Source organism: Serinus canaria, chromosome 2, assembly GCF_022539315.1.
Source record: "Serinus canaria isolate serCan28SL12 chromosome 2, serCan2020, whole genome shotgun sequence".
Lineage (NCBI taxonomy): Eukaryota > Metazoa > Chordata > Aves > Passeriformes > Fringillidae > Serinus > Serinus canaria.
In genome coordinates this window covers 120,172,614-120,200,353 of record NC_066315.1, presented here as the reverse complement: position 1 = coordinate 120,200,353, position 27,740 = coordinate 120,172,614, and the positions used below count along the sequence as shown (strand labels likewise).

General features: G+C 37.8%; 2 protein-coding genes across 5 annotated transcripts in view; both read left to right on the top strand.

The window, feature by feature from the left end:
• Positions 1 to 27,740, top strand: part of RPL7 (ribosomal protein L7) — an 886,137-nt gene that overhangs the window by 591,640 nt on the left and 266,757 nt on the right. The window lies entirely within an intron of this gene.
• Positions 5,290 to 27,740, top strand: part of UBE2W (ubiquitin conjugating enzyme E2 W) — a 35,464-nt gene continuing 13,013 nt past the window's right edge. For 2 of the 4 annotated variants that reach the window (XM_030230463.2, XM_050970287.1), the window contains exons 1-3: positions 14,889 to 14,966; positions 23,556 to 23,647; positions 26,606 to 26,708. In XM_030230463.2, the coding sequence (XP_030086323.1) occupies positions 14,904 to 14,966; positions 23,556 to 23,647; positions 26,606 to 26,708 (258 nt within the window). In that variant the 5' untranslated portion in view covers positions 14,889 to 14,903. Of the gene's footprint in view, positions 5,405 to 5,468; positions 5,619 to 14,888; positions 14,967 to 23,555; positions 23,648 to 26,605; positions 26,709 to 27,740 lie in introns of those variants that run through there. The other 2 variants (XM_009086083.4, XM_030230475.2) reach the window with 2 other exon arrangements.

Genomic DNA, 27,740 nt, shown 5'->3' with positions numbered 1-27,740 from the left:
TATAATTAGGTTCAAATCTCGGGGGTATTATCAATGAGCAGCTCCTGAATATTTGGATTTCACAGACACAGTAATCAACCTGCTCACGTGGGCTGTGGATGCTTTTGATGTGGAAAAACTTTTAATAATTACACAAATTACACATTTAAATGCATTCATCTACTTAACTGAGTATAGGTCCTACCCAGTTGTCATTAAAGTTTTACAGCTTTTGTCTTTATAAGTTTTTGTCTTTAGAGCATTTAAAAGAGTTAGAGGACTCCTGCTGCCTAAAAACATGGCTTGACAAGCACTACAAATTCGTAATCACAGCACATGGTGCCAAACAATAGGACAAGAGGCAATGGGAAGAAACTGATGCACAGAAAGTTCCACCTGAATATGAGGAAGAACATTTTACTATGCAGGTGACTGCAGGCTGTCCAGAGAGATTGTGGAGCCTCCCTCAATGGGGAAGATATTCAAGAACCTCCTGCATGTAACCCTGAGCTCTGGGATGCCCCTGCTTTAGCAGGGAGGTTGGACCAGGTGACCCACTGTGGTCCCTTCCAACCTGACCCACTCTGTGGTTCTGACTGAAGCAGGCAATTCCACCCCTTTCCCTAGCCCCATGTCCTCCTTCTTGCACTGCAGTAATTACAGCTGTAATTATAACTGTATCTCCACATAATATAAAATATTAGAAATATCAGAAAATTCTTTTCTGATCTGATGGAAATTACATTGGTAGTTTAGTTTTCCTGTGGATAAGACGAAAACCCAGATCAACCAGTGGGTTCAAAATTGTCAAATCCTAAACAAGAGAAGAAATGGAGGCATATGTCATCTGAGAATAGGATTACCCTTACTCTTGCAGGAACTGCCCTTGTAGCAGATTAGGAATAAAGTGAGACTTTTCCTTAGCATCTTTTCATCCCTTTGAAAGTCCTGGGATGAAAATGACATTTGCCTGTTACTATTAAGAACTAAGATGAAAATTAAATACACTGTTGATGAAAAACCTACATAATCACTAAGGAATAAATAAACAATAAAATCTCAACAACTCAAAGTTATCTTGCAATTTTAATTTAGTTTTAATAGGCTACTTTAATTTTTAGCTATATGTGCAATTTGTTGCTCTTATATTCTTGATATAATATTGTATTGGTTTGATTCTGCATTTTTAGTTGATGTTTTTTGCAGGTGTACCAAGCTTGTTTATAAGATGATCTTCATTCCACAGAGTTTTTAAACTCAGTGCCCTTCTTAAATTGGCAGGTAGGAGTGGAAGAAGCAGTTGGCACAATTCCTCTGAGGGGCAGGGAGTCCTCCAGGCTCAGGAGATGCAGTCTCCTGGCACTGCAGATTACAGGTGTGATGCCACTCAAGTAATGAGGGGAGTTAACATGAATGTACAGTTGACTTCTGTGCAAGGAGACAAGAAGAAAAGCTAAAAAGTACCGCAGACACAGGTGAAAGAAATTGAGCTCTCCTGTCATTTTAGCACCAGGAATCATAAAGGAGCAGGTAGTGACAGTTCAGTGTGTAGAAAAATGATACAGAAAAAAAAAAAAAGGGTGAGAACAGAGGAAAAGATGTTTGGTGACATTTGAAAACGTTATGGACAACATGGAAATAGAACATAAAATTAGAGGGATCCTAATCAAGAATTATATTTTACTTTTGTGAAACTGTCTTGGTATATCAGAAAATTATCCAAAAAATGTAGTTTGAACATTAGTTGCATTTTTCCTGTTAAGGTTATGCAAACTCTGAAGAGAAGTGGATTTTTATCTCAACTTCAAGAATATTTACCAAAAAACTTCTAGTAGCAGGTACAATTTCATTATTTGCTCCTTATGTTTTCAATATGTGAGTCATATTATTGTATTTGATCAGATCAGTGTAAGATAGCCTCTGAAATAATGAAGATAACAGATTAAACTAAATCTTACTCCATAAGCTTTGAATATTTGGGACCCAGGTCTCTGATGCTTGAAATCTCTGGCAAAGCTTAGGTTGACTGGTGAAAGATCAGCCTACATTAGCTAAATACTAAAGCAGTCTTTTTAAGGAACCAGTTATTGTGTCGTCCATCTCAATACCTGCAACAGATTAGGAAGTGTTAACTGCAGAAGTGTTTTCTTCTATGTTTTGCATAGGTAAAGGTCAAAACTGAAATGAAAACCAAATTACAATAACTTACTCCTAGTGACATCTACTCTCTCTGGGAATTAGGGCCTTTCCTTGGTGGGATTACTGGATAACTGAAGAAGATACTGATACTCATATATTCATTCTGGGAGTCTGATAATAGTGTTTATTTTCTTACTGTGCTTAAGGGACTGATTCCCTAATCCCTATGGCATTATGCACTGTACAAAAACATCTCTGCAACCAAGAAATGAGGAAAGGGAAAAAACCCAATAAAACACAGAGATAATTCTCCAGATTCCCCTATTCCCATGATGACAAGGAGCTAAAGAAAAATGTTTCACATATATATTAGGCATTGCATGACACTTTAAAAAACCAAGATGTGACAACAGGGATAAAAGACACCTTTGGTAGTCCTGTAAGAATAAACTCAAAGTGTATTCAGGAGTGGGGGATTCTGCCCATGAGTTTCAGCTGAAGCGAAATGCTTTAATTACTTACATACCCAGTTAAGATTGAGTAGGTAGTAATTAACTCATGCTCTATTTATATGCAGGCCAAAGTGTCTCTTGCTTTTCATGCCTACTGTCCTCAGGAACAGGATTTGCAGCGTGGATGAAGTTATCTCAGTAAGCAATACTTCAGTAAAAAACATAGTAGGTAACTTGTTTTTAATGTTGAAAAGCTCTGTGATAAAAAAAAAAAACTTATTGAGCATAAGGGCAGTTAAAAAACATGATTTTTTTTTTTTTTTTTGCAAAAGTGCCTTTTCATCCAGGGATAATTTTCCTTTATTACAGAGTAGAAGTCATATTTGTACTGAATATGACAATTTGCCTAAGACCACAAAGCTGATCTTTCCATGCAAAACCAGCTTGCAGTCTGTGAAGTGTTCTGGCATTCAGAAGCTTATGCTGCTTTATATCTTCTGACCTTCAACAGGGTTTTCTGGAAGAGGCTTAAGAAACTGAGTATAATGGTTTGAAATCAGTTGTATGTCGCTGTGATTACATCAACACAGATAGTCAATATGTCCATGTTTATAAATGAACACATATCCATTGCTTAAACTTGATGTTCTTCCTGTCTTTGTGGCATATGGCATTAAGAGATGTATTTTAGGATAAACATATGTTTGGATCGTGCAAAGCAACAACAGCTAGTAAAACAGAAATGTTCCACTTAGTGCTGTAACAGCCTAAGTTCATTCTGAAGAACTGCAGGAAAGAGAAACCTTTGCCAGCTCTATGCATCTGCTTAATGTAACAAATCCTCTGCAACCTAAATGGTCTTACAAAAATCATAGAGTAATAAATACTGACTTCCATGGAAAACATGGTTGAGCAACGTCAAGTTGCATGGCATCAGGAGCCCATAGTTTGTGAATGAGAGTTGAATTTAGAAGACAAATATATAGGATGCAACTTACATGAAAATACTTTTCCCATCCTTACTTTTGGCAGGCTAATTTCCTTTCCTGCTCAAAAAGCAACAAAAATTGAATCTGTCTTCAGCAATTTCCTGCAAAGCCAAGGGGCTTGTTCACTTCTGCAGCTACCTCACAGAGCAAGGATACTCTTGCTGTCTTCTTCTGCTTAAAGGGTTCTGCCTTTTAAGCAAACCCCAAAGTTTGTGTGCTTGCTTTAACATTGATGACAGTGTTGACGCTGGAAACTGATGCTATGTTGTGCTGAGGTTTTGTGTTTCCTCCAGTCAACTGTTTTCAAAGTTAAGGATATTAAAAACATACCAGAAGGTGAAACTTGTGCATAAAGATAGTACTTGCATCACACTAAATAATATGGTTGAACAAGGTAGAGTGCAGAGCCCTTTTAGAGGTCTAAAATTAAAGAAGATTTCAAAGGTAATACAGACTGAAAACGATTGTTCCATAATTTAGTTTTTGCTTATAAGGCCATCTCTGAAGAAAAAAACAGGGTTACCACTGGAGCAGAGGTGACATAAGGATTTTTTTTAACATCATCAGAAAGGAGAGGGGTGAAGGGACAGAAGAAGGGGCTTCAGTGTTTTTGGAATGTGCAGCATAAGCTGTGGGAAGATGGGGATTATAATGACCTATAAAATCAGTTTCTCTGTTAAATCCTTAGTTTTACATAACCACTGGGATTATAAATTTTATAGGTTGTCTTTGGATAAACATTTTGTAGATTTGTCTTGAGGATCCGTTAAGTCTGAAATACTACAGCAGAAATAACAGCTTTATGAAGCGTGTTTCCTCAAGTTGTTTAATTTATTGACTGCACACGGTCACTACTGAGTGCTGCTTGTTTATTTTCACCTACACAGATATGGCAAAATCATCTGGTGCAAAGGACAGAGATTATTCCAGTCCAGGAAAGGAAAACGTAGAATCCAGAAATGCTCCGACTTAAAATACGCCCACGTTCATTTGGACTCGTACACCAGCGCAGGAAAATCAGATGACCCGCGGCCGAGCAGCCGCCAGGGACGCGCCCAGCAGGGGAGCCGCTCCCCGGGAGAGCCGCGCACGCCGCGCTGCCCCGCAGCCCTTCAGCCCCGCGGGTCCGGGCCCGCCGAGCGGGATCTAGTGATGGAGTAATGGGACACGCTGAAAGCAGAGGGATTTGGGTTAGATATCAGGAAGAAATTCTTTACAGGGAGGGTGGTGAGGCACTGGAAGAGGAAGTTTGTGGATGCCCCATCCCCGGCAGTGTTCGAAGCCAGGTTGGAAGGGGCTCTGGGCAGCCTGGTCTGGTGGGAGGTGACCCTGCCCATGGCGGGGGCGTCGGATCTAGATGATCTTCAAAGTCCCTTCCCACTCCTTAACATTCCGTGGTTCTATGATTATATGGCCCTCCTACGAGGGCACACCAGGCGTGAGGGGAGCACGGAGAAACCCACAAAACGGAGGGGCGCAGTCCGCATTAAGGGAGTCACTTAAACACTCTGCAGGTACAGCTCTAAAAACCTTCGCAAACTGAAGCCGGCTGGGGATCAACCCGTTCCCGGGAAGCGGTGATGGACACCGCGCCGCTCCCGCTCCGCCCCAGGGCGAGCGGGGTACGGGCAGCACCGGGAGAACCTCCCAGTTTGCCGCCCGCCCGCGCCGTCCGCGTTCCTCGGGCCCGCCCGCACTGCCCTCGCCCCGCCCAAGCCCCGCGCACGCGCAGCCGCTCAACGGGCGGGCACGGGCACGTGACCGGGGAGCGCGCGGGGCGGGGTCGCCCCGGCGGCGGCGCAGAGGGGAGGGGGAGGAGGCGGATCCATCATGGCGTCGATGCAGGTGAGGCGTCTGCGGCGGAGCCCGGGGGCAGCGCTGGGGCCGGGCGGCGGCGCGGGGAGTCGAGAGCAGCCGTTCCTCCGGGCGCCTGCGTGCGTGGCGCGGCGCGAAGAGCGGCGCGGAGGGAGGAACCGCCCGGGCAGAAGTTGAGGGCGTCGAGGTCCCGGGTGGCGGGGCCGGGGAGGGCAGGTGGCGGCGGGGAAGGGCCGGGATGGAGGTGAGACGCGCAGAGGTGTGAGAGGCGAGGCTGGGACCCGGACGGCGGCGGGGGGCGGGCGCGGAGGGAGGCACCGGGCCCGGGGCGCGGGGGAAAAGTCGCCTCAGGGAGGCGTCTGGCAGCGATGCCGGCGCTTCCTGGGCAGGAGAGGGAAGGGCGAAGGGATCCCTGTCCCCCGGGACTTGGGAGGGCCGCAGCTTCGCTGGGCGCCGTGGCAGTGTGTATCACACCGTGAGGGGTGGGCGGTCAGCGGGACCCTCCCTCCCTGTGGCATCGTGGGGACCGTGGCCAACAGCTCCGAGTTCCTGGGGTTCCGGCTCTGTAACTCCCCCGCACAAGGGGGACAGGGACAGTCATGTCCTGCTCCAAGCCGCGTGTTGCCCGTGGGGTTCTCTTGCTCTCCGTAAAATGAGGCTGCGGTGTGGTGTCAGCTCTGTGGACAGGGAGCGTCTGGCTTTCTCGGCCGGATGGTATTGCTGTAGGTACAGTAGGATGGAACATCCTGCTGCCTGACAGGTATTTCCAGCTGAATTATTCATTCATACCGGCTCTGAAGGGTTTCTTAAATAGGGGCTGCAGAAATTGCTCTGGTAGAATGGATCACTTTCACTGTGTGCTGCTCTGAGTGGGTGGTGCTTTATTACGACTGGGGCAGGAGAAAAGATCTCTAGGTTTTGTGGCAATGGCCCCTGTCTCTTCTCATTTAACCAGCAACTTCTCTACTTTTCCTTGGATATTTATAGTTTTCCATTTTGTTTGTGTATCTGGATCATCTAGAGCTCATTTTGGTCCAGTATAGCTTACATTTTTTGTCACTAGTAATAGAACAGCACAGAAAGAGTGTACAAAATGAGTGAAATTTGTTTTATTTTCTTAATAACCTGGATTTAGTATAGCTAAAAATAGTTCAAATGTTAAATTGAATTGTCTAGGATAAAAATTATTCTCCTGAAGTTTAGAAGCATAACTCCCCCTCCTCCCTCCCCCCCCCCATCCGCCACCTTCCATGGTGTGTCTCTCAGAGTTACTGAAATGAAACGAGATCAAGAAATTGAACATACTGTACAGAATGTTCTTTTAGCCGTAGCTTAGGCAGGTAGTCTGATGTGTCTTGGTTTTATTAGCTCTATCTGGCAAATGCGTTTTTGCAACGCTGTTCTTCTACTAGGCAGACTTTTACAAGCTCAGCTGCAATATAGAGGCTATAGTTTAATAAGAAGTGTCTTTTATGAAACTGTGAAAACTAGGGAAATGGCAGCTGTGAAGCAGGAAAGAGGCACTTTGTAAAAGGACTTGGTAAAGCTGTGCTGTGTCGCTGTCTCTGGCCTAGTAAATGACCTTCTGCAGCGTGCCTCACCCTAATTCCTGTTGCTCCTTCTGTAAAGGGGAAAAATGGTTACATATTAAATGAGGTTGTTGAGGATACATGAATGACAAATGTTGCCTAAATGTCAGATGTGTGTAGGGTAATACTCACTTCCTGAAATTACAGCCGTGTTAAGCCTGATGTTGTAATTGCTTTCATTTTAGGAAAACCAGTTGTAAGATGACGCTTTTTGTTTTCTTACGTGATGTTCTGTTGTCTTTTGATAAGAGATTCAAGGACATTTATGGATGTTTTTTGTCTATATGTAGCTAATTGCACAATGCTCTAATTACTCTTTCCTATGTTTAGTAAACTACTAATTTAATAATGTAGTTTAGCATGTTTAGCATGGAAAGGACTTGTAAACAGGAAGCATAAATGGAAATTTAGTAAGTGAACTAGTAAGTTTATCATGGACATGCTCCCAGGTGAGTAAGATTTCAAGACTGAATTCTGTCAATTAACATTTAAGTGTTCAGTGTGAAAAAATGTTTTACAAAAGAAACCGGTATCTGTAATTTTAAGTGGGTTTTTTTTGGTTCAGAATAATTTATTATAATTATTGCTATCTTCTAAGTTGCCTGACACTACAAAGAGATGTCCTTTTTGTGATTAAGTATAGTGTTTTTAAATACACGATGTTTACCTGAAATGTTTGTGTAACTCATCCAGTGGTCTGACACTGTACTGTTATGATAATATTATGGATTTTATTGTTAAAAATGATACATTGCACAGAGTAAGTTCTAGTTACTTCTTAAACTGCTGTAATTTTATACAACAGTGTGTGATGCCCCAGGTTAATTACATTTTATTTTAACAGATCTACTGAAAAGTCTCAGATTAAGTTACAAGAGTTATCTGATTAGCCTGTTCTTAGTCTACAGTGAAGTTTTGAAACTTGTAACAAATTGCCTCTTTTTGCTAATGGCTCTGAGCATCGACCTGAACAGTTACTGCAGTTCAGTGGATGCATAATAACTTGTGACTTTGAGCCTTTGTGTGTATCATTTAAATTACAGTGATTTTTGTCTGTGTGGACAGTCTTTAATGGGAGTTTTCTGTAAACCTTTTTTTCTGTGATAATAGAAGCTAATGCTTATGAGGTCTTGTGTTCTGTTTTCTAACCATAGTGTTGTTGCTAATTTGCCATTGCTGGACTGGTTTAAACCTGGTTTGCATAACTTTTTGCAAATCATATTTTTTCTTAAAAAAACCTTGCCTCCCCCAGACAAGCCTTTATAGGAAAGAGCACTTATTTTCAAGAATTTTCCCAGAAAAAGCCCAAGCTTGTGCAAAATTCTCCTGGATAAAAACACAGAAATATTCTGAAAAGGTACAAGTAATGTAGAACAAGGGAAGAGAATGGATTTGCTTTAGAAAGTTCTGATATAGCATCTTTAGTAATCTGAATCCTTTAGAGGCAAATGCTGGAGTAATAGTAAACAGTTGTTCTCAGAACAGCTGGAAATGCAGGACTTGTCTTATGAATGGAAGAGCAGGTAAAAATAGAGCAAGGAAGTTCAGTTAAAAATGTACAGAAAATACATCATTGCTGTACCGAGTGTTAAATTATTAAAGCCTTTTTCTCAATGTTAAGATATGAACTATTTACATCATAAACTTGAAATATTGACTTTATTAATAATTCTGACTTTATTTGACTTTATTAATAATGCATCTTAATTACTATGATTTACCTTTCACTTCTTTTTTGTTTAAATGCTACAAACCCTGGATTTATTTGTGAAATTGTGAGAATATTTAGAGGGGTGATTTTAGGTTTTTTGGGTTTTTTTTATCACCAGAATAACTTCTTATGTATTCTGTAAAGTTAGGCACATAAGATTTGTACTTGTAGGTATTTACATCTGAGTGAATGCAGAGCAAATGTTATTAATGACACAAACAACTTCAGTAAAGAGTGTAGGATGTTGGCTTTCACTGTGCTTCTGTGTTATGCCTTGAAAACTGCTGTGGTGGGCTACCATCAAATTACCTCCACACAACAAAATAAAGTGCTACTTGAAAAATCTTGTTCCATCAATAGATTTTTTTTTTAAAGACGTGTCTAAGCAGCTGTTTAATAAAATAACTGTGTGAGATGACAATGCAGAATTCATGGCCAGTTTGAGATCCCAATGAACTTGTATCACAGAATGCAAGCTAGTAACAATACGAAAACTTCCTGTGAGTTTCACCCCAATATTTTCAGTCAGTGGGGTCTGGGTTGAGGAAAATATTTACAGGCCACTGAAATCCCCAGAAAAAACACATACACTCTTGGTTACACTTCCTTCTATTCTTTACCATCTAGTGTTAGTGGAAGTTGTATGTTTCCAGCTGTTTTCAGAATGAGTACTTACTGCACAATCTTTGCTCAACACTGACAGTGTTCTTATTTAATGATTTGGCAATAATTTGTTCTTATTTAAAAGCTTTGTCCAGAAAATAGTATTAAACTATTTTTATGGTGTGTTCTAAAAAAAGCCAGTGCCCCAAACTTAAGTGAGGAAAGCTTTCAGTGAATTGGAACTTGGATGGTTATGCACATTGGTTCTGTACTGTTAAATGTCATAGTACGGGATGCTATTTGTGTTTTTTCAAAAAAGAAAATAAGTGCCTACTGTAGCTATATAACCAATTCGGGGATATAAACAGATTAAAATTATTGGTAGTTAGTAAAGTATTTAGTAGTTCCATTGGTGAAATGCTGTTGAAGATAAAATTTTCAGTAATTATTTAAATTGAGAAATGTGAGTACCATAACTGAAACTGGAATGAGGAGACAGTAAAAATAATTTCCTCTGTCCACTAAGAGATTGTTAGTCCTTTACATAACCTTTGGTAATCAGTCTGTACTGATGTGTGCTGTATTAGCTTTGGTATATAACCATGCTAGAATGAAGTAAGATAAATACAAAATTTTTAGTAATTTACCTAGATGAATTAATTTAATCTTGGGAGTTTATTAATAAAGTTTTGTCTTGAATATCAATTGAAGTTTAAAATTTATAGTCTTCATTCAGTAAAAATAAATAAAATAGAAGTTCTGGCTTTAGGCCCTAAGGAGTCTCATTTGCTTATTTTTGTAACTGCCTGTGTAAATAGAATTTTGGGAAATACTTTGTTGTGCAGCAGCTGCAGAATTTTTGAGCTAGGATGGAAGAATTCACTTCAGAAAAAGAAAGCAGTAATAGAAAAGATTATTGAAACAAGTGTCCCCTGACTACTATCAGCAGCTCTTCCTTACAAATAGACCAACTATACAGCTAAAATGGGAAAAACCATAGATGCTTTCAACCTGTCATGTTGAACACTCATGAATATGTGTATGATTTCAATCAGGAAAATAAAGTAGACAAGTGTTTGTTGTAAAGAAGAGTAATTCTGGTTGATTAAAATTATTTTTTGCTCTGAGTTTTATAGTATCTTATACTTGTGTTTAGGCCTAGCTATTCAAGTTCTGAGAAGAGAAAGATATAACACAATACATTCGCAAGAGCCAGGGAATGTTGTCTTGTTAAGCTGCTCCCTTGGAAGGCTCTGTGGGCTTGTCATTAATAAGCTAAAGCAGCTTAGCTCAAACAATGTGCGAAACTCGGTGATCAGGTACTTTCTCTAATTGTTTGCTCCAGTTCTACCAAGCGAAGAGTTTTAGACTAAAGGATCTTCACTATATATTGTACAGGTCTCGGCCATACTGGCGACTACGCCCAGAGACTGAGATTAAATTACCCCTATTCATGTGGAAGAGAGAAGGCACAACTCCCAGTGAATTTACCCACGGTTACAGCTGTGTGCACCCAGCGTAAATGCCTTCAGATCATTGGATCGTGTCTCTCACACAGCCTTGGTTTACAAGTGAGAGATGAGCATTCAAGCAGATTACAGGCTAAAATTTCCACTAGGGCAGAGGGAAGAGGATGATGAAAGTCTTTTGCTGAGTACTTAGAGTCAGAAATTTTGTGCGTCTTGCATTGCTTTGAAGTAGTGAAGGACTGTGACAGAACTGTCAGCTGGATATATAGTTTTTGTCTTTTGAAGGGAGGAAGAGATATTATTATTTATTCACTGAAACCTATTACAGCTTCATTTACTGAAAGCAAATGAAAATAAATAGGTTAAAGGCTTTAAATAAAAAGAGCCAGTAGGCAACATTTTGTGATCAATGAAGGTCACGTAACATGTCTTCTGCCTGCTTTTGATAGTTGAAGGCTTTCAAGAGGTATTCTGGAATTTGTTCAAGCATTCGCAGTTGTTTGGGTTTTTTTTTTTTTACTTTGCTTTGTTCAAAAATATGTTCTGGAATCTGTGCAAGCCTTTGCAGTTTAGTTTTTTGTTTGCTTATTTTTCCTCAGGTGACCTTAATTACTGGCGTGAAAAACAGGTATCAGTCAGGGATGGCAGGGAAAAAAGGGAGAGAACCTTATAATTTACTTTTCTAAAAGCAATATTAATGTGTTAGTAAAGGAATGACAGAAGTTAGTGGTGGTAAGTCAGGAATTGTGAGATGCCTCATTTTTGCTAATTAATGATCTCATTGAAGACACCAGCTATTCATCCTTTCATACACAGTACTAAAAAATAATGGTTTCTCCTTGGGTGATTACAAATACAAAGTTGTTTGTAATCTTGTTTTGTAATCTTTTTTTTTTTTATTCAACTTAATTAAAAGCACTGCATAATCAGCTTCAAGAAGAAAATCTGTATATGTCAGTAAATGATGATAATGGTTTAGTAGAGCATAGCAAATATTGTCCCTGAAAGTCTGCTGGAATAAAATGTTTCATAGAATTTGATGCTACTTGTTCATATTGATTTATTTATTTTGTCTTCATTAGGAATTGGTGGCCAGTAATAAGAAACCTAAATCCATTCCTTTTCCTTGACCCTTCTTAAGTTAAAAACTCTCCCCCTGTCATATTTAGGGGCATGGATTGAATGAGTATTTAAATCTTGTTGCCGTTTGCTACTTCAAACATTTTACCTCTTTTTCTCTCTAAAATGCTTTTTGTCAGAATAGAATACTTTATCTTGGTTACCAACTATTGGAATGTTTTTATAAGGATGAGAAATTCCCTGGTAAACATATGGTTGACCTCATTGTGCCAGCCTTCACTATTTTCTTAAATTAATTTTTTTAACTGAAGCAATTCAAGTAGTGGCAGACTCTTTTCTTTAAAAGATAAAGCTATCTGTGGTTGACTTTTTATTACTGTGTGAGGCTTGTGCTGGGCGTTGGTACATTTAAAGACTCCATTTACAAAGCAGATGACTCACTGTCAGTTTCATCTTATCCTGTAATAGTGGATTCCACTTAATTTGCTTTCAAATGACAGGTTCATTGTAAAAAATTTGATTATGTGGCAAAAAGCTTTTCAGACTGTGAAGTACAGAATGTTTCCTTTGTGTGTGTATAGTTATTGTGATTTATCTTTAATTATATTGTAGTTACGATTTCAGGTGGATCTTGTCTCTTGGTGAGTTTAAGTCAAGTGTATTGTTTTCTTTTAAAAAGGACTGTTGCTTTGACCTTTCAGTCAAATATTTTAGAGTATCTTGGAGCATATGAAGATAATATTCTGTTATCAAACTGAGAAATCAACAATCCTTCCTCCCACTACCCTCAATCCATAACTGGATTTTTGAAATTTTTAAATGCTCAGAAGAACAAAAGATGAGTGATAGGAACTTAGATAAAAAAGATTCATGCATTGCCATTTGGTTTCTTTAAAATGAGAAAAATGTGCAAAATGCTTGACGTTCAGATATTGAAGTTGGGATTGGTCTGAGGAAATAACATTAGAACTCAGTTGCCAGATGTTAACATGTTTTATTAGAAATGAGGAGGAGACTAATCTGCTTCTGCATTCTCAGTATAGATTGAAAACCTGCTATTCAGCCAAAAATAAATAAAACTGAAAAAAATTGTTTGAGCTAAAATCCCAGTATTACTTTGTAATAAGGCCAGAGTATTTTGTGGAACTGTTTTGATAAGCATCTTGCTGAAGCTTTAATTGACCACATCCAGACAATTATCCATCTTTCCTCCTCTGTGCCTTGACTAAAGCTTACTAGAACAACTTTGATAGGAAGAATTCAGGCAGGATTGTGATAATCAAGTATCTGGATGGTTTGTGTGTTTGAGAGTCTTGAGCAAATGATCTCACCTGACTTATGGGATATAATCTGCAAGGACTTTCTTGAATGACCTGGTTGACTGGGAAATAAAGGGGTTTTTATTTTCTTAAACAGCAAGATGGAGTGTAGCAGGTAACTTTTTCTTAAATGTCACCATTGTTAGTCTTTATGTTGTTTCTCTTCTGTTTGACAGCTTTTTGGTGTTTTAATTAGAGAGTAAGGTGCAATGAGTTCCTGGAATACTTCAACTTTTTAAAATATGTTGGATTTTTTTTTTTCTGTAGACAAGTTTAGTTTGAAAAGCATAACTATCTACCTGGTGTTTAGAACTTCATATTCTGGATTTGAGGCACTTTTCAGTAAGAACCATGTGAATGGAAGAAACTGAAATACTGAAAATAGAGTTCTAGTGGTCATACGCTCTCAGGCTAGTAGCTGGTACTAACAGTCAAGCTTTGCTTATGAATCGACATGGCGGTGTTGTACAACACTGTCATTGCAGCCTGTTTTCAGCTCCTGTTCTGAGACAAGCTTGCTGTTGGTCTCTGTACAGTGACTGTCTCCTGCATGTAGAAACTTCTCCAAAACAGAAAGGATGTTTTTTGTGAAACATTTTATAACTTGAATGTGGGAGGAGGTGACAGGCTGTAGCTCATAAGCAAAATGCAAATTCTTTGCCAAGACATTATCATATCTGATGGTGTTTTGGTGCTAACAGAGTTTGGGCCCATTTAAATGTTTGGATGTGGAAGAGGGTTTTGGTAGTTACGGAAGAAATACTGTTAGGTATTTCCTAGGGTACAGCAGTTTTACCAGTATACATATACACTAAAATAGAAGAATAGAGCCCCTGTGAGGTTAATGTTTACCTTCTAACTATTTATGAATTAGTTTTCTGCTTCTTTGATCTTTGAGCCAGATTAATATTTGAGTTTCCAGTGTCCAGGAAGGCTTGGCCTTGGAAGATTACTCCTTTCTTTCATTCAGAGTTTCTTACAACAAAGAGAAGGGAATTTGAGTGCATAGAAATAGAAGGTTTGTAACACAATTCAAGTGCAGGTGTTTGGTCCTGCATGCTTCCTGGTCTGTGTAGTTGCCATTCCATCTTTGTTTCTTCATATCATCATGATACTACGTTATTGGACATGGCTAGTTGAGTTCCTGCCAGTCCAGGTGAAATGACCACCATATTTTAGTTAAATTGCCCACCACATCTTCTTGTTTTAATAGTGAAATAAGGTGTGGCAATGAAACATTTCCTCCAGCAGAAGTGAAAGGAATCTGCTTGTCCATTTGCCACTTTTTGCTCTGCTTGTATGTTTCTGCTCTACTGATAGTTTTCCTTTTCTCCTAGCTATTTTCTACCAAATTCTTACCACTTGCCTTAATATATAATGTCTTTTGTGAATCTGCTTTGGGCTCCTTCTTGCTTTATTTTTTTATGAAAAGGGAGATCACCGAAATAGGTTGTTTGTAGGTAAGGTATTTGACTAAGATAGCTCATCGTTTAGTTTCTCATTTAAGATATTGCTGGTTTAAGACACTTTACATTTTGTGCTGCATTTCTTGAAACACTAAAAAGTGAAGTATTGAAGAACTGCAGTTTTATTTTCTTTGTATTATTTATGTTTTTAAAGTTTTTAATTTCAACTCATAGGAAATAATAGTGCAGGAGTATGGGCATACATTCAAACTTGATTGGATTAATGTGTTAATATTTTACTGCTAATCAACAGCCAATATACCAGTGTATGTACATTTTTCCCACTCCAGTTATGAAGAATAAAATGTTAGCTGAAGCAACACTTACTGGTTGGCCTAGATGCTGTCAGCTGTATGTACGTAAGTTGTACTTGGTCACTTCACTGTACACATGTTTTTGTTTGCCCTTAGCTCTGTTAAAGTTTAACTCTCCATGCTCCACTTCTTCAGGGGAGGGGCAAAGCTGTTGTAAAAGTTCTGGCAATGGGCTTGGAACTGACATTGTGATACTCCTTTTTAAGGGTGTTGAGAAAGGTAATTTTCACATGCCTACAAGAGCTAAGGAGGTTTTCATGGTGGGTAAAGAAGATACTTTTGCATTACTTCATTGTAAGAGGTTGTGGTTAAACTCTGTTCTGTCTGTCCATGGGTGTCCCTTGTTTATGGTAGAATCAGAAAAATAAAATCCCTGTTTTTGGGCAATGTGATGGTGATGATTTTATGTATGCTTTAGGAGTATAGGTTATTGACACTTGAGATAGCTAACAGGGATGCAGACACCAGTGAAATTATTTTGTATCTGTTAATAAGCATTTATGTGCTGTAATATCCAGCTCAGTGGTAGAAGTGAACAAACTACCTGTTTCTAGGGCTGGTTTTGAAATACTAGTATTGAAAACCTCTGAATTTTTTCCAGTCCTATATTGCTGCCCCCTCTCCCTTTTCACGTGTTGCATCTTTTTTACGTGCAGGCCAGGCCCTGACTGCTTCTTTATGTGAGTCACCGAGAATCAACTCTAGTGGGAATTCAGCTGTGGCATTTGGGATGTTACCTCTGCAGTTCCAGAGGTGACAAAGTAAGATATGTGCCAGGTTGGAGAAAGAGTAGTGTGTATTTTTCCTAGAAGCTGTTGGCTTCAAAAATACATTTAACTTGAACCATGGCAGACAGTGAGTGCTGTCTATCAGGACAGAAATGATAGAGGTAGTTGTGAGCTGTCTGGGGAGCTGTCAGGAATTTTACTCCACTGGCACCAGCTGATTTTGTGTTCTTTTTTCCATATGCTGTAAGAAGTCTTACGAGTTTGATACCTTAGAAAATCTGTGGAGGATCATTAAAGGAGTTGCACAAATCCTGTTTGACAGAATTAGCAACAGGATACAAACCATTGCTATGTCAGTCATGTCTTAAGTACTTGAATAAACTTCTTTTGGAAGTGATGCTTGGATCAGTGTTAAGCTGTGTTCTTTGATTTCATCCCTGATTCATCCTTTCCTGTAGAGATAGGTGTAAGTAAGGAATAAGTAATTTAGGTTTCAAAGACTTCCACTTGAAAATACTTCTATAAACTACTGGTTACATCACTCCTTTGCATTTTGCGTGTGATTATTCCTTTAGTGGAAGAACTGTGCTGTTAACCAGTCTTGGGTTTCTGATATTCTTACTCAGCTGTTCTGTTTCCTTCTAGATTGTGAAAGTTTTTATCAATTTAATACATTTTAGTTCTGGTTTACTTTAAAGTTGTATTACAAGAATATTTAAGCATAAGATTCTCTCTTAAAAATAAGGAAAATGTCAAAGTTAGATTGCCTGTGCATCCTTCATGTATTCCCCTATAAGTCTGCAGCCTGCTTTCTTCCAGTCCCTCCTAATAGAAAGTGGACAAGCAGGAAGATGCTTCTATATGAAATCCTTTGATGGGTTAGTAGAAACATTGAAGAGAGTGTCTTGTGATGTGAAAAGGACAGTAAAGCAAGCACAGCTCCCAAGACAATATCAATGTATGGAAAACATCTATTTGGGGGTTGTTTTAGGCATGAATAGCTGCATTGGCTTCTATTTTGACTTGAAGGAGTTGGTTGAGAGGCTGAGAGCAACTTGAGTGTGATTAAAAAAAGTATTCCTCATTCATGGTAAGGAAAATGCTGAAAGCAGTTGAGCTATTGACTTTAGTTAGGCACTAACTTAATATAGCTGGGATGTTGAAGGGCTACAGGTTTTTAGACAAAAATACTAATGTCTGATAGTATCAAACTGTCTCAATATGGAAAAAAATAAGAATAACAGTAAAAGTCAATGTGGCGCCATCAGGGCCTGTTCAGTGACATGAAGATTGAGGAGGCTTTGTATAGAAAAGTGAAACTAAGTAATTCCTGTTAAAAGGATAAGCATATAAGAGTGAAATCTACTCATGATTCATTGTTTTGAATTGGTGTGTTTGAAAAGCATTAAAAGATGTTCTTATAAATCATTAGAAAGATGAGGAAAGGGATAAGCCTGTAAATAGGAAAGGAAAGCAAAGAATACATGAAAAACACTTGAATTGATGACAAAGCATGCCGAACAAAAAGGGCAGATTCAATGTCTTTTAGACACTGGATGTTATGTCAGTAATTAAAATTTAGCTGTGTGGGCTGGTTTGCTTTTTAAAAGTGTTCAAGCAACTGAATCTTTGATTTTTTGACATTTCTTTTGAGTGAGTTTCCAGATGATAAATATTACTTTTGTTTTTCTACTATTATGTGAAAGTTTGACTTCTGGAAATCACTGGACCAAATAGTCTTTAATACCTATAGCAAACAATCAACAGTTAGCAAAGACAATTAGCCAAATGTATTTAAGAATAAAAAATCACATTGAATTAACATGATTTTCTCCTTGTGTTGGGCTGTAGCTGTTGTGAAGGAGGAGCAGTAGCTTTATTTTTACTGTGCAAAAATTTTCCATGGTTGTTGATGTGACATTTGAATAAGTGCACAAGAAAAATGTGGTATCAATCATGTGGACTCTGTTTTTTCTGAAACCATAAAGACCACAAGTTATCAAAGTGTTAGTTGGTTGTTTAGAATGGGTTTGAGATTGAGAGGGGGTGTTTGGTTCTGTCGAACAGAGTGAACCTGCCAAAGGGTATTTTGAGGGCAGTCTGCATTGGCTTGAAAGTGTTTACTTGAGTAGAGATTGGGAAAGGTGAGATGTGACTTGAAGTAAATAAAAGAATGCTTTCGCGTCCATGAAGCCTAATGATGAGAAGTACTTTGGCCATAATTCATTCAATCTACCTAGATCTCTTACTGTAAAGAAAATTCTTCCAGTTGTAAAGGCAAGAGATTAAGTGATGTGAAAAAATGTTAAAGGCTTTTAGCACAACCTCCTTTTATGTTAGGAAGATGGAGAGGTATCTTTAAATCCTAACTTTATAAGATTCTACGAATGAGAGTTAAAATTGACAAGTGTTAATCTGTTATATTTTGTCCTTCTATGTGTATTGCTGCTAATTTTCTAGAATGTTTGTGAAAACAAAAACAATAATTCTGCACTCATGGCTGTCAAATATAAGAAAGGCTTTCCCACTGCTGAAACATTTCTTTTCAAATGCTTGATTTGAGAATCTTGCAGTTGCACTGTGTCTTTTGTAGCTATTGTGGATGGGCTTGATATACCAGAGTCAAGTTTCTTTAAAGTACATTTGAGTCTTGAAGCTAAGAGTGGGTGTTTAGACTGTGTTGCTGTAAGAAAATTATTGTCCTTTGTAACATTTTTGGTCAGCAAATACTATTCAACACTGAAGAGAAATTAATTTCAAGTTTTTAAGTTCAAACTTCAGATGTTTTCTGAATTACTCTGGTAACGAGGAACTCAGTTTCCTAATTAAACTACATGAATCTGGTCTTTAAGGGCTTCATGTAAGAGCTTTTTTTTATAACTACGTTAGTCTACTGATAATCCAGTTTCTGTATTAATGAGACACAGCAAAAGACAAATTATTTTAAGAAAGAGAGAGAAAAAAATAGTCCTTCATAATATCTGTGGAAAATATCTTCAAGTTTTCTGAATATCCCTAGCTGCATGTTAGGCTGTCTGTGCAAGCATTGAGCCAGCAGCTCACGGAAGGTGATTCTTCTCCTCTCTGTGGTACTTGAGAGCACATCTGGAGTGCTGTGTTCATGGAGCTGCAGTACAGGACAGACATTGGGGTTCTGTGGTGAATCCAGCAGAGGATGGGCAGGATGGCTGGGGCAGAACTGTGTGACCTCTAAGGAGACTGGGTTTCTTCAGCTGTAAGAAGAGAAGGCAAATGACAGATCTTGCTGATGCCTGCAACAATATAATAGGAAGATATTGAGGGAAAACAGAGCCACTATGGGAAGACAAAGGGCAAGAGATACAAATTGGAACATGAGGTATTTCGGTGAGATACAAAAGAAACATTTTATACCATGGGTAGTGAAACACTGGAATGCATTGACCAGAGAAGTTGATTTTAAGATTATTTTCTAAATATTACTTACTCTCTCTCTTAAAACTTTTTTTTTTTTTAACTGTTTGAAGGAATTCTGGTTAGTAGGCACTTTGTGCCCTCTGCAGTTTTGTTCCAGTTTCTATGGAGCGCTCTCATGTTCTGGAAGGGTCTATAGGCAGCTCTTTGTTATTCTGTACAGAAATAATTGAGTTGATATTTGATTAAAAAAACCCCAAATTTTGAAGATGTGTGATGAAGGCCTGTTAAAGATACCCAGATATGTTCATCAGATTAGGAACGATTAACTTCTATGGTGTGGAATAGTAGAGTGTTTTGAAATATAGAGTATATTTTATTATTCCAGCTGGGGGAAAAAGGCCCAACAAATAATGGGCTTAATCACATCTTAAATGTGTGTCTGTTGGTCCAACAGAAGTAATTATCTTCATGTATAAACTAACTTACTTCTGTCTCTAGTGGCAACATAAATACTTAGGCAGTCTTGAAAAGCATTTTTTCCATTTGAACTGTTTAACACTTTCAAACTTCCTGTCATTGAGGACTGGAGAAATCCAGGAATTTATTACAAGATACTTCTTTTGGTCTTTAATATCAGAGCAAATTATCCAGATAGTCAGTATAGCTGGAGATAAGAAAAATGAAGAATTTCTCTGCCATTTCTAATAGCAGTTGTTGCTCTTCTGTTTTGAATAATTCTAGGGTGAGAGCCTCTTTATTTGGGAGGGAACAGTGCTGAGATACATAAAATCCATCAAGGTGTAATATAATGGAATACAGGTTCTTTAGGCAGACATAGGATTAGAGATGTCCCTGTAAGGCAGAAGGAAATAATGCCTTTTGCTGAAACTTGGTTTTGTTTGGGATATTGCTCTGAATCAAGAACATATCCAGAAGAGTTGTATGTTTCTTCACCTCTAAATCCCTTCCTTCCCTATCCAGTGAGGAGCTGTGTCTAGGAATTTACCATTAATCAGAATTGCACTGGAGTTTCCTATGCTTAGTAGATAATCATGGTCAGGGTTTTTTGTGGAGTCCATTATTTCAGTGTGATAAATTTATTTGCTATAAACTGTTTTCATTGTAACACCGAGAGTGTTAGTCTTGCTTTTCTGGGTTATTGAGTTTCTGTAACTTAATAGATAACACATTAATTTTCTACTGAACATGCTCTTTTCAGCTTTATATGGGAATGGCATAGATTTTTTTCTTTCTGGTATTGATATTTCCACTGAGAGCTGCAAATAGAGGTCAGATGGAACTGATTATAGAATGGTGTGGATTTGAAGGGACTGTAAAGATCATTTCATTCCAACCCCCCTGGATGTGACTCTCCAGCAAGTTACTTATCCACTAAACAGTTCACTCATCAAATCCATCTCTCTCTGACGTAGAGACAAGATCTTGTAGGGGACCATGCCAAAGTCTTACCAGAAGTCCAGATAAATGGCATCTGTAGCCCTTCCCTTGTCCACTGATGAGTCACTCCATTGTAGAAGGTCACTGGGTTGGTCAGGCAGGACTTGGCCTCAGTGAAGCCATGGTGGCTGTTCTGAATCCTTCTCTGTCCTGCATGTGTCGTAGTATAGCTTCTTGGAGGATGTGTCCCATGAACTTCCCAGGCACAGAGGTGAGGCTGACAGGTCTCAGTGTCCTCCTTTTTACCCTTTTTCCAGTTAGCTGGGACTTTACCTGACTGCCATGACTTTTCAAATATGGAAAGTGGCTTGGCAACTAAATCTACCAGTTCCGTTGAGGAGTCTGGAAAGCAGCTTGTTGGGTCCCAGAGATTTGTTTATATTCAGGTTCCTCAAGTAGTCATGAACCTGACCTTTTCTTAAAGTGGGAGGGACTTCATTCCCTCCTTCTGCCCATCCACTTGAGGGGTATGGGAAGAGTGGTTGCCATTAGGTACTGAGGCAAAAACCCCCCAGTCCTGTTGTTGAGTACTGTGGCCTTCTGCACATCAGTTTTTTTCAGTTGTCCAGGACTTTTTATGGATGGGAGGAGTTATACCTTCTTTGACTTTCTTTTTCTGGCTTATGTTGATAGTAATTTGAATTGGCTAACTGGGAAATAATAATTTCTTTAAAAATATGATTTGTTTGGTGTGACACATTTGACCCAAAGTGTAAATAGTATTTCTTGCTATTTCTCTGGGATATGTTTTGTGAATTTTGTTTTGAATTGCAAAAAATGAGAAGTAGCATGTTGTCTGTATGTATAATTTATGCTGAATGGACAGGCCCTCATGCCAGTGTCAGCAAATGTTTTAGGATCAGAGCAACAGAGCACTTCAGTGGTGCTCTGTTGTTCAAGTATATATTTTAATTTTTTTTTTTTTTTTTTTTTTTTTTTGCTTTTTGCTACTGGCTTCTTTGTTTAGAAAGGACCATAAAAATAGTATGTGAGAACCAAAAACCTATGAATCAGAGGATATTTTTGCACTAGTGATATGGACAAAAGCATGACTGAGTCTGTGTTAGAAAAGGTGGTTGCTGGAGAAAGGGCCAAAGGTACAAGCTTGAAATTAGGTGATTTTTTAAGTGTTGGTAATTTGAAATTTTTTTTAGTATACAGAACAGACAAAATTTTGTCTCTTCAAATTGTTGTCAGACACCAATAGCTTAATGTTTCTGATTTTAATTAAATTCTAAAATGTGTCTTAGGCTTCTTTTTATAAAGACCAAGTTGTATAGTTGTCTACTTGTATAAGTAAATGGATTTACTGAATAATTTGCTGTTCTTATATATGTTCCTTGCTATTTTGTAATGAATGTTTCCAAATCTCCTCTTTAGGTGAGTTTGAATTTCCATTGTCAAACGTTCTCATCTCTGAACTTTTAAAATATTTCTCTATGTGATAAAGTGTACACAGGTTGATTGCCTTTGAGGCTTGTTTGATGGTGGTCTGGGGAAGTGCCAGAAAGACAGTTGATTTCAAAACATCTCTGCCATTCAAATTAAGGATTTATAAAATGATTTTGCAACTTTGCTCCTTTGCATTTTAATTCAAATAGCAGTGTTGGAAACACTGTTAGTGTTTTCTTAATCTGAGGAGAAAGAAAAAGGTAAACACTAGGATTCTAACCTGTTTTTTTAATGTGTGAGCAATGAAAATGTTAGCAGCTTATGAAAATTTTAGCATTGGATTTTCAGTTTGTTTATGTTATATCTCATTACCAGGTGGGAACTTTCAATATAGAATCCCAAGGAAGTTTTTAGGGCTGCTTGATAGAGATAGAAAGTTATTTAAGTACTTTCAGAATGTAAGTTGTGAATGTATAAGGGCCTTTTCTTTGTGAGTTGTGTGGTTGAATTTATTGTAGTCTGATTTCAAATATATTTGATGGGATACTGAATCATTTCTGTGTTGACAAATCGACACTTTATTTTCCCCTGGGAATTTTTTAAGTTCTACTAGGCACTTGAAAGCAGCTAAAAGTGTGGGATAAACTTGTGTTTTAAAAAAATTGGATATTGAATGGAAATGAGGTACTAAATCCCCAAACCATATATTTTTATTCCTTTGGAGTATAAAATAATTTTGAATTTAGTGAGGTTGAAGTGAACTTGTAGATGGTCACCTTAAAATTGTTGGCAGGAAAAAAGGACAGTAGAAATGAGAGAGCCTTGAACTTTTTATCATCTAGATGGTTTGCAAATGACAAAACATATTGTGTAACTTTATATGGAGAAAATTCTCTCTGAGAGCAGTGCCAATGACAGCACAGAGGCTGCATTTCCCTTGCTCAGTAGATTGAAAGAAACTGTTCTGGTGGTTGTTACAGAAACACCTTCTTGCAGTGACTGATTTATCTCTGTCAAAATAGGCAAGAATTACCTGAGCTACTGCCATAAGACTTTAATAAGTGCTATGACTCTGTAGGTTCTAAGATGCAATTAGTGTAAAGTTTTTAGTTTGTGTTGTGCAATCCAAATAGTTTTGGTTTAGTTTTCTGTTCTGTCCTCTGGGATGACTTAGAACAAGGCAAAGGCTTGCACAGATGCCAAATGGAAATGTCTTAGGTTACTTAGAGGAGGAAGTTGTGCTGTTCAAGTCTTGTAGATTTAATTATAAATCTAATGATGTTGTATAAATATGAAATGTTTGCTGCTAGGGGTGGAGCTCTTACAGATGTCTTTGTTATACAACAAATTCATTTATATGTCTGTGTAGTTTGTAACACAACAGGTCTTCCCTTTGCAGTGTTGCAAATGTAAGTGCCACTGTATTTTACCCAAAAAGTGAGTTTAAAGCTTGTGACTTATTTTGCCTATGTCTTTTCAGTTGAATTTCTAGGAGCAAAGTCATCCTTCTTTCTCACCTTTCAATTTCACTTTGTTTTTAAATTGTCAAGTAAAACTCCTTTTACCTTTCAAACATTGATGAAATGTACTTAAGTGTGCATGTTTATTGTTGAACTTTATTTAGTATTTCAAATATTCCATACAATTTCTTTATAGAAACGATTACAAAAAGAACTATTGGCATTTCAAAATGATCCACCTCCAGGAATGACTCTAGATGAAAAGAGTGTACAAAATTCAATTACACAGTAAGTATATATACTGTTTTATTACTGCTATTGTGCTGACAAGACTAAGTAATGAGCAGTTCTCTTCACACTTCCACCACTTACTCCAAGTAACATTGTGAATTTTGCTTTTAGTCTAGGCAATGAAACATTGTTCTCCTTAGTAAGGATATTGCCATAATGTGTTGGGACACTTTCAGGAGCAGGGTAGTGAATTTACTAAATTTTTATTAGTCATTTTACTGTCTAACAAACTGTCAATTAGTAAAAGATTGTGCATATTTTAGAGTAAAATAATTTAATTGTCTTTCATAGCTACTAACCTCCAAAACTCTTCTAGAATGGAGTAGCTGTTTTAGAGTTCTGTGACATTTGAATAGAATATATGTCATAACTGTTAATTTTTATTACCTTCTTTCTCTAAGGCAAGCTGAGAAAACTTCTTAAAATCCAAAGTTGTCTGGGTGCACTTGTTTGCATGTTTTTCCCTGCCTTGGTTTCTTGGTGATTTGTGAAATGGGAAGAGAAACATGATAAAATATTCTGTGTCCGTTGACATGGACAGGGGTTGTTCTCGGTATTAATCTGTTTTTTAATTGACGAAAATTCAAAAGATTCAGTCTGTGTTGGCATTTTTTTCACATAACTTTCTTAGTTTCGTTTTAGAGAAATGTTAAAAATTGAGCATGTAAACATGTAAACATCGATGAGAGTTTGATCTCAGACTTTAAGTTCTGGACTATGTTATTGATTGATGGAGCAGCTTAAACATAGAGGTGAATTTTGATGTTTTCATGTCTGCATTTTGGGTGGTGGCATTCAGCCCATGTTGTATGAGGCTTTTCTGAGACTCATATATACTGCTATATACATATAGCATGAGTTAAACACTCACTGCTTTTTAAATTATACTGGCCTTTGTAATAATTTAGATGAATATGACTAAAACTGAAATAGTAGTTTTTAGTTTTCTGCAAAAATGAGTCAGTCTAATATTGTAAGTGGTATCCAGTTATTTCAACAAAAAAAGTATTAAATCAAAGTTTAGAGCAGATTGCAAAGGATATCTCTGTTTCCAGAGTACTACCTCATTATAATTTCTGCCCTGTACAACTTTTATACCTTTCAATACCTTGCACATAAAATCTTCCTATTTGCTGTCATGCTAGATTTTGAAACTGTCACTGTTTCAGAAGCTTCTTGTCAAAAGTAATTTTTATTTTTTTTTTATGTTTGAGGGTTTTTGGTATCAGGTATCATGTTTTGAGTTCATTAATCAAGTTATGGTTCAAATTGGTTGTGTTAAAAATTTGTGTAACAATATTTGCTTGGGTTTTAAAGATGTTGAATAAAATAATTGGATCCCATGATGTAACTGGGTCATTTAAAATATTGAGCAATCTTTTATTTTAAATATACAAGGATTAGAATTTTGAGAAGGCTAAACTGCAAAGCACACAGGAAATATGGGTTCTACTGATTGATTCTATCCTTGACCATAAAAGGAACAATATCTTCTGCTTAGTAAACTATTTAAAAAACTTGAAAGTGGAAGTTCTGGATTACAAGAACCAATAAATCTAAAGGGTATTGCTGCACTGTGTATATAAATGTAAAAGCAGAAGGCATAAGAAGAGATAAGTGATCTGGAGTGCAGATAGATTAAATCAAAGGCATCTTCACAAAGTTAAAATTTGAAACCTACTTCATCAGCCTTCGCTGTATTGCCATTGTGCTACTGTTAAAGATGCATTCCTCTTGAAGGGTGTGAGGGCTAGCAGTTTTTCTCAAAAAATGCCAAAACCCAAAGCAGAAGAACAATAATAAAACCAGCAAAAAAAACACCAAAGAGCAACAGAGGGGAAAATAAAAAATGTGCATGGCTTAAATACAGAGGGAGAGTATGTCTTACAGGAGGATCATCAGAGCTGCCAGCTGGAGATGTCAACTTTTCTGAGTACACTGCTGTTCTGCAAAATCTCAGCTGCTTTCCTTGAGTTGATGTAAACGATATGTCAGTTTTTTTGTAGTCTCTTTACTTTATTGAGTTGCTTAGCACTGTAAAACTCCATCAAAGGTAAAAAACCAAAAATGGGAAATTGATGTTGCAAAGGATGGTATTAAGTGGTCAACAGAACTGTAAAATCATGGAAGTTAAGTAGCAGAATGTTGCTGTATGTGTCAAACAATATGCAAAACATCTGGTTTTAGCTGTGTAGAAAAAACCACAATGGAAACCCAACAACAATAAAACCCCCACATGCAACATCAGCACCCTCTTCCCCAGCAACTCCAACTAACTCAGTTACTTTAATGGTATTATGGTGGAAGGAGAAGAAGCAGAGGGAAAAGATTATTGTTATGTTGAGTTGTTATCTTCATTACAGATCCAAATTACCCTGGTTTTGGATTTTGTTTTAATTTGCCGGGACCTTTTAATTTTTATACTATTAACTTTTCCATTTTTGGTTCCATTACCTGCAAGATACCAATTACTTTCTGAGGTTTTCACAAATATAAGTACAAGATGAGCTTTGCCTTTTCCCCTTGGTTACAGATTTTATTTTAATAACCTGTATTGAATTTTTCTCGACAGAGAAGTAAAACAACCCAAAAGAGAATGTGTACTAGTTTGTTTTTTTCCAAACCTTTTAAGTTTTCAAGCAGGGTTTTTTTTCAGCTTTGTTGTCTCACATTTGCAGCCATTTCTTGGGAACTGGCAAGTCTGTGTATAGTTCAAGTCATAATTACATTTACAATTTGCATCACTGTGTCAGTGCCCGTATGCAAAACACCCAGCTTGTTTCTTTTAAATACAGGCTTGATGTATTGTTCACCTTTGTGATTGTTGCAGTGTTAGAAGAGAAGTTAGATGGTCTGGCTGTGACTGATATTTGATTTGATTAGTCCAGTGCTCCAGGAGTACAAGTATTAATTTGTCAGTCCACAATGCTAACTGCTTTTTCCCCTATTCCTTAGGTGGATTGTAGACATGGAAGGTGCTCCAGGAACACTCTATGAAGGGGAAAAATTTCAGCTTTTATTTAAGTTTAGTAGTCGATATCCTTTTGATTCTCCTCAGGTAACTGCTGCCTTCTTTCTCTCTTCCTGCTACCTTAAGGTTACAGATGTATGACTTGTGCTGAGTATTGTATTATCCACATAGCCTAATGTCAGCTTCGCTTACTTTTATTTGTATTAAACACATTGTGCAGGTGCCTTTTCTTTACAGATGATTCTGCAGTGAAGTATAGGACTTTGATGTCTGCTTGAACAGATGAAATTAGTGTAACCTGGAGGCTTCTTTGATGTTGATATTCGTGTCATAAAATACAGGGTAAAGTAGGAAGATTGCCTTTACTATGATGCAGGAGTCAAGTAAACAAACTGCTACTTCATCCCTGCTTACTTTCAACATATTTTTTTCTGGTTGATTTTTAAGACTCATGCATCTTCTGTGCTGCCATTGTTAATACAGCTGGAGAAATACTGTGCTTCTGGTAGGGATTCTCGTAGATACAGAATGTGCTTGAGAGACCTGCAGATAGTGTTATAACGAGACTGCAGAATGTGCTGTGTACCTCCATTCCTCCATTACCTGAGGGAAACACTTCAAAATATGGCTGACAAGAGTAGTGGCCAGTTACCACCCCTGCTTTTCTGAAAAAGGAGTTAGAAAAGCAAGAGTGTCTCAGTTCTTGTCCTGTCTGTTTCAGCTCAGAGTTTAGAAATTATCTCTGCAACTTCTCTTGTTGGTGTTAAAACTGAAGCATGGAGCTGTGAGAGACACTTAAGCCATAAAAATTAACATATTTTTAGGTACCATGATAAACACTAGAATGCTGACTTTTCAGTCTTTTACAGAATAAACTGGCTACTTGTACTTCTGCACCTCATTAGGTTTGCAAGGTACTAATTATAGGTGACCCACAAGAGAGTAGCCAGTTTAATTTGGTTTCAGGTTGTTTGTCTTCATTACCCAACCTGTGTGTGTGGCTCTGTGCATTTTATTGTTAAGCAGCAAATTACATCCATACATCTACACTGAGTTGTATCACAGAAAACAATTAAACATATAAGTACTGGATACTGGATTGTTTTAAATGGCTAGAAT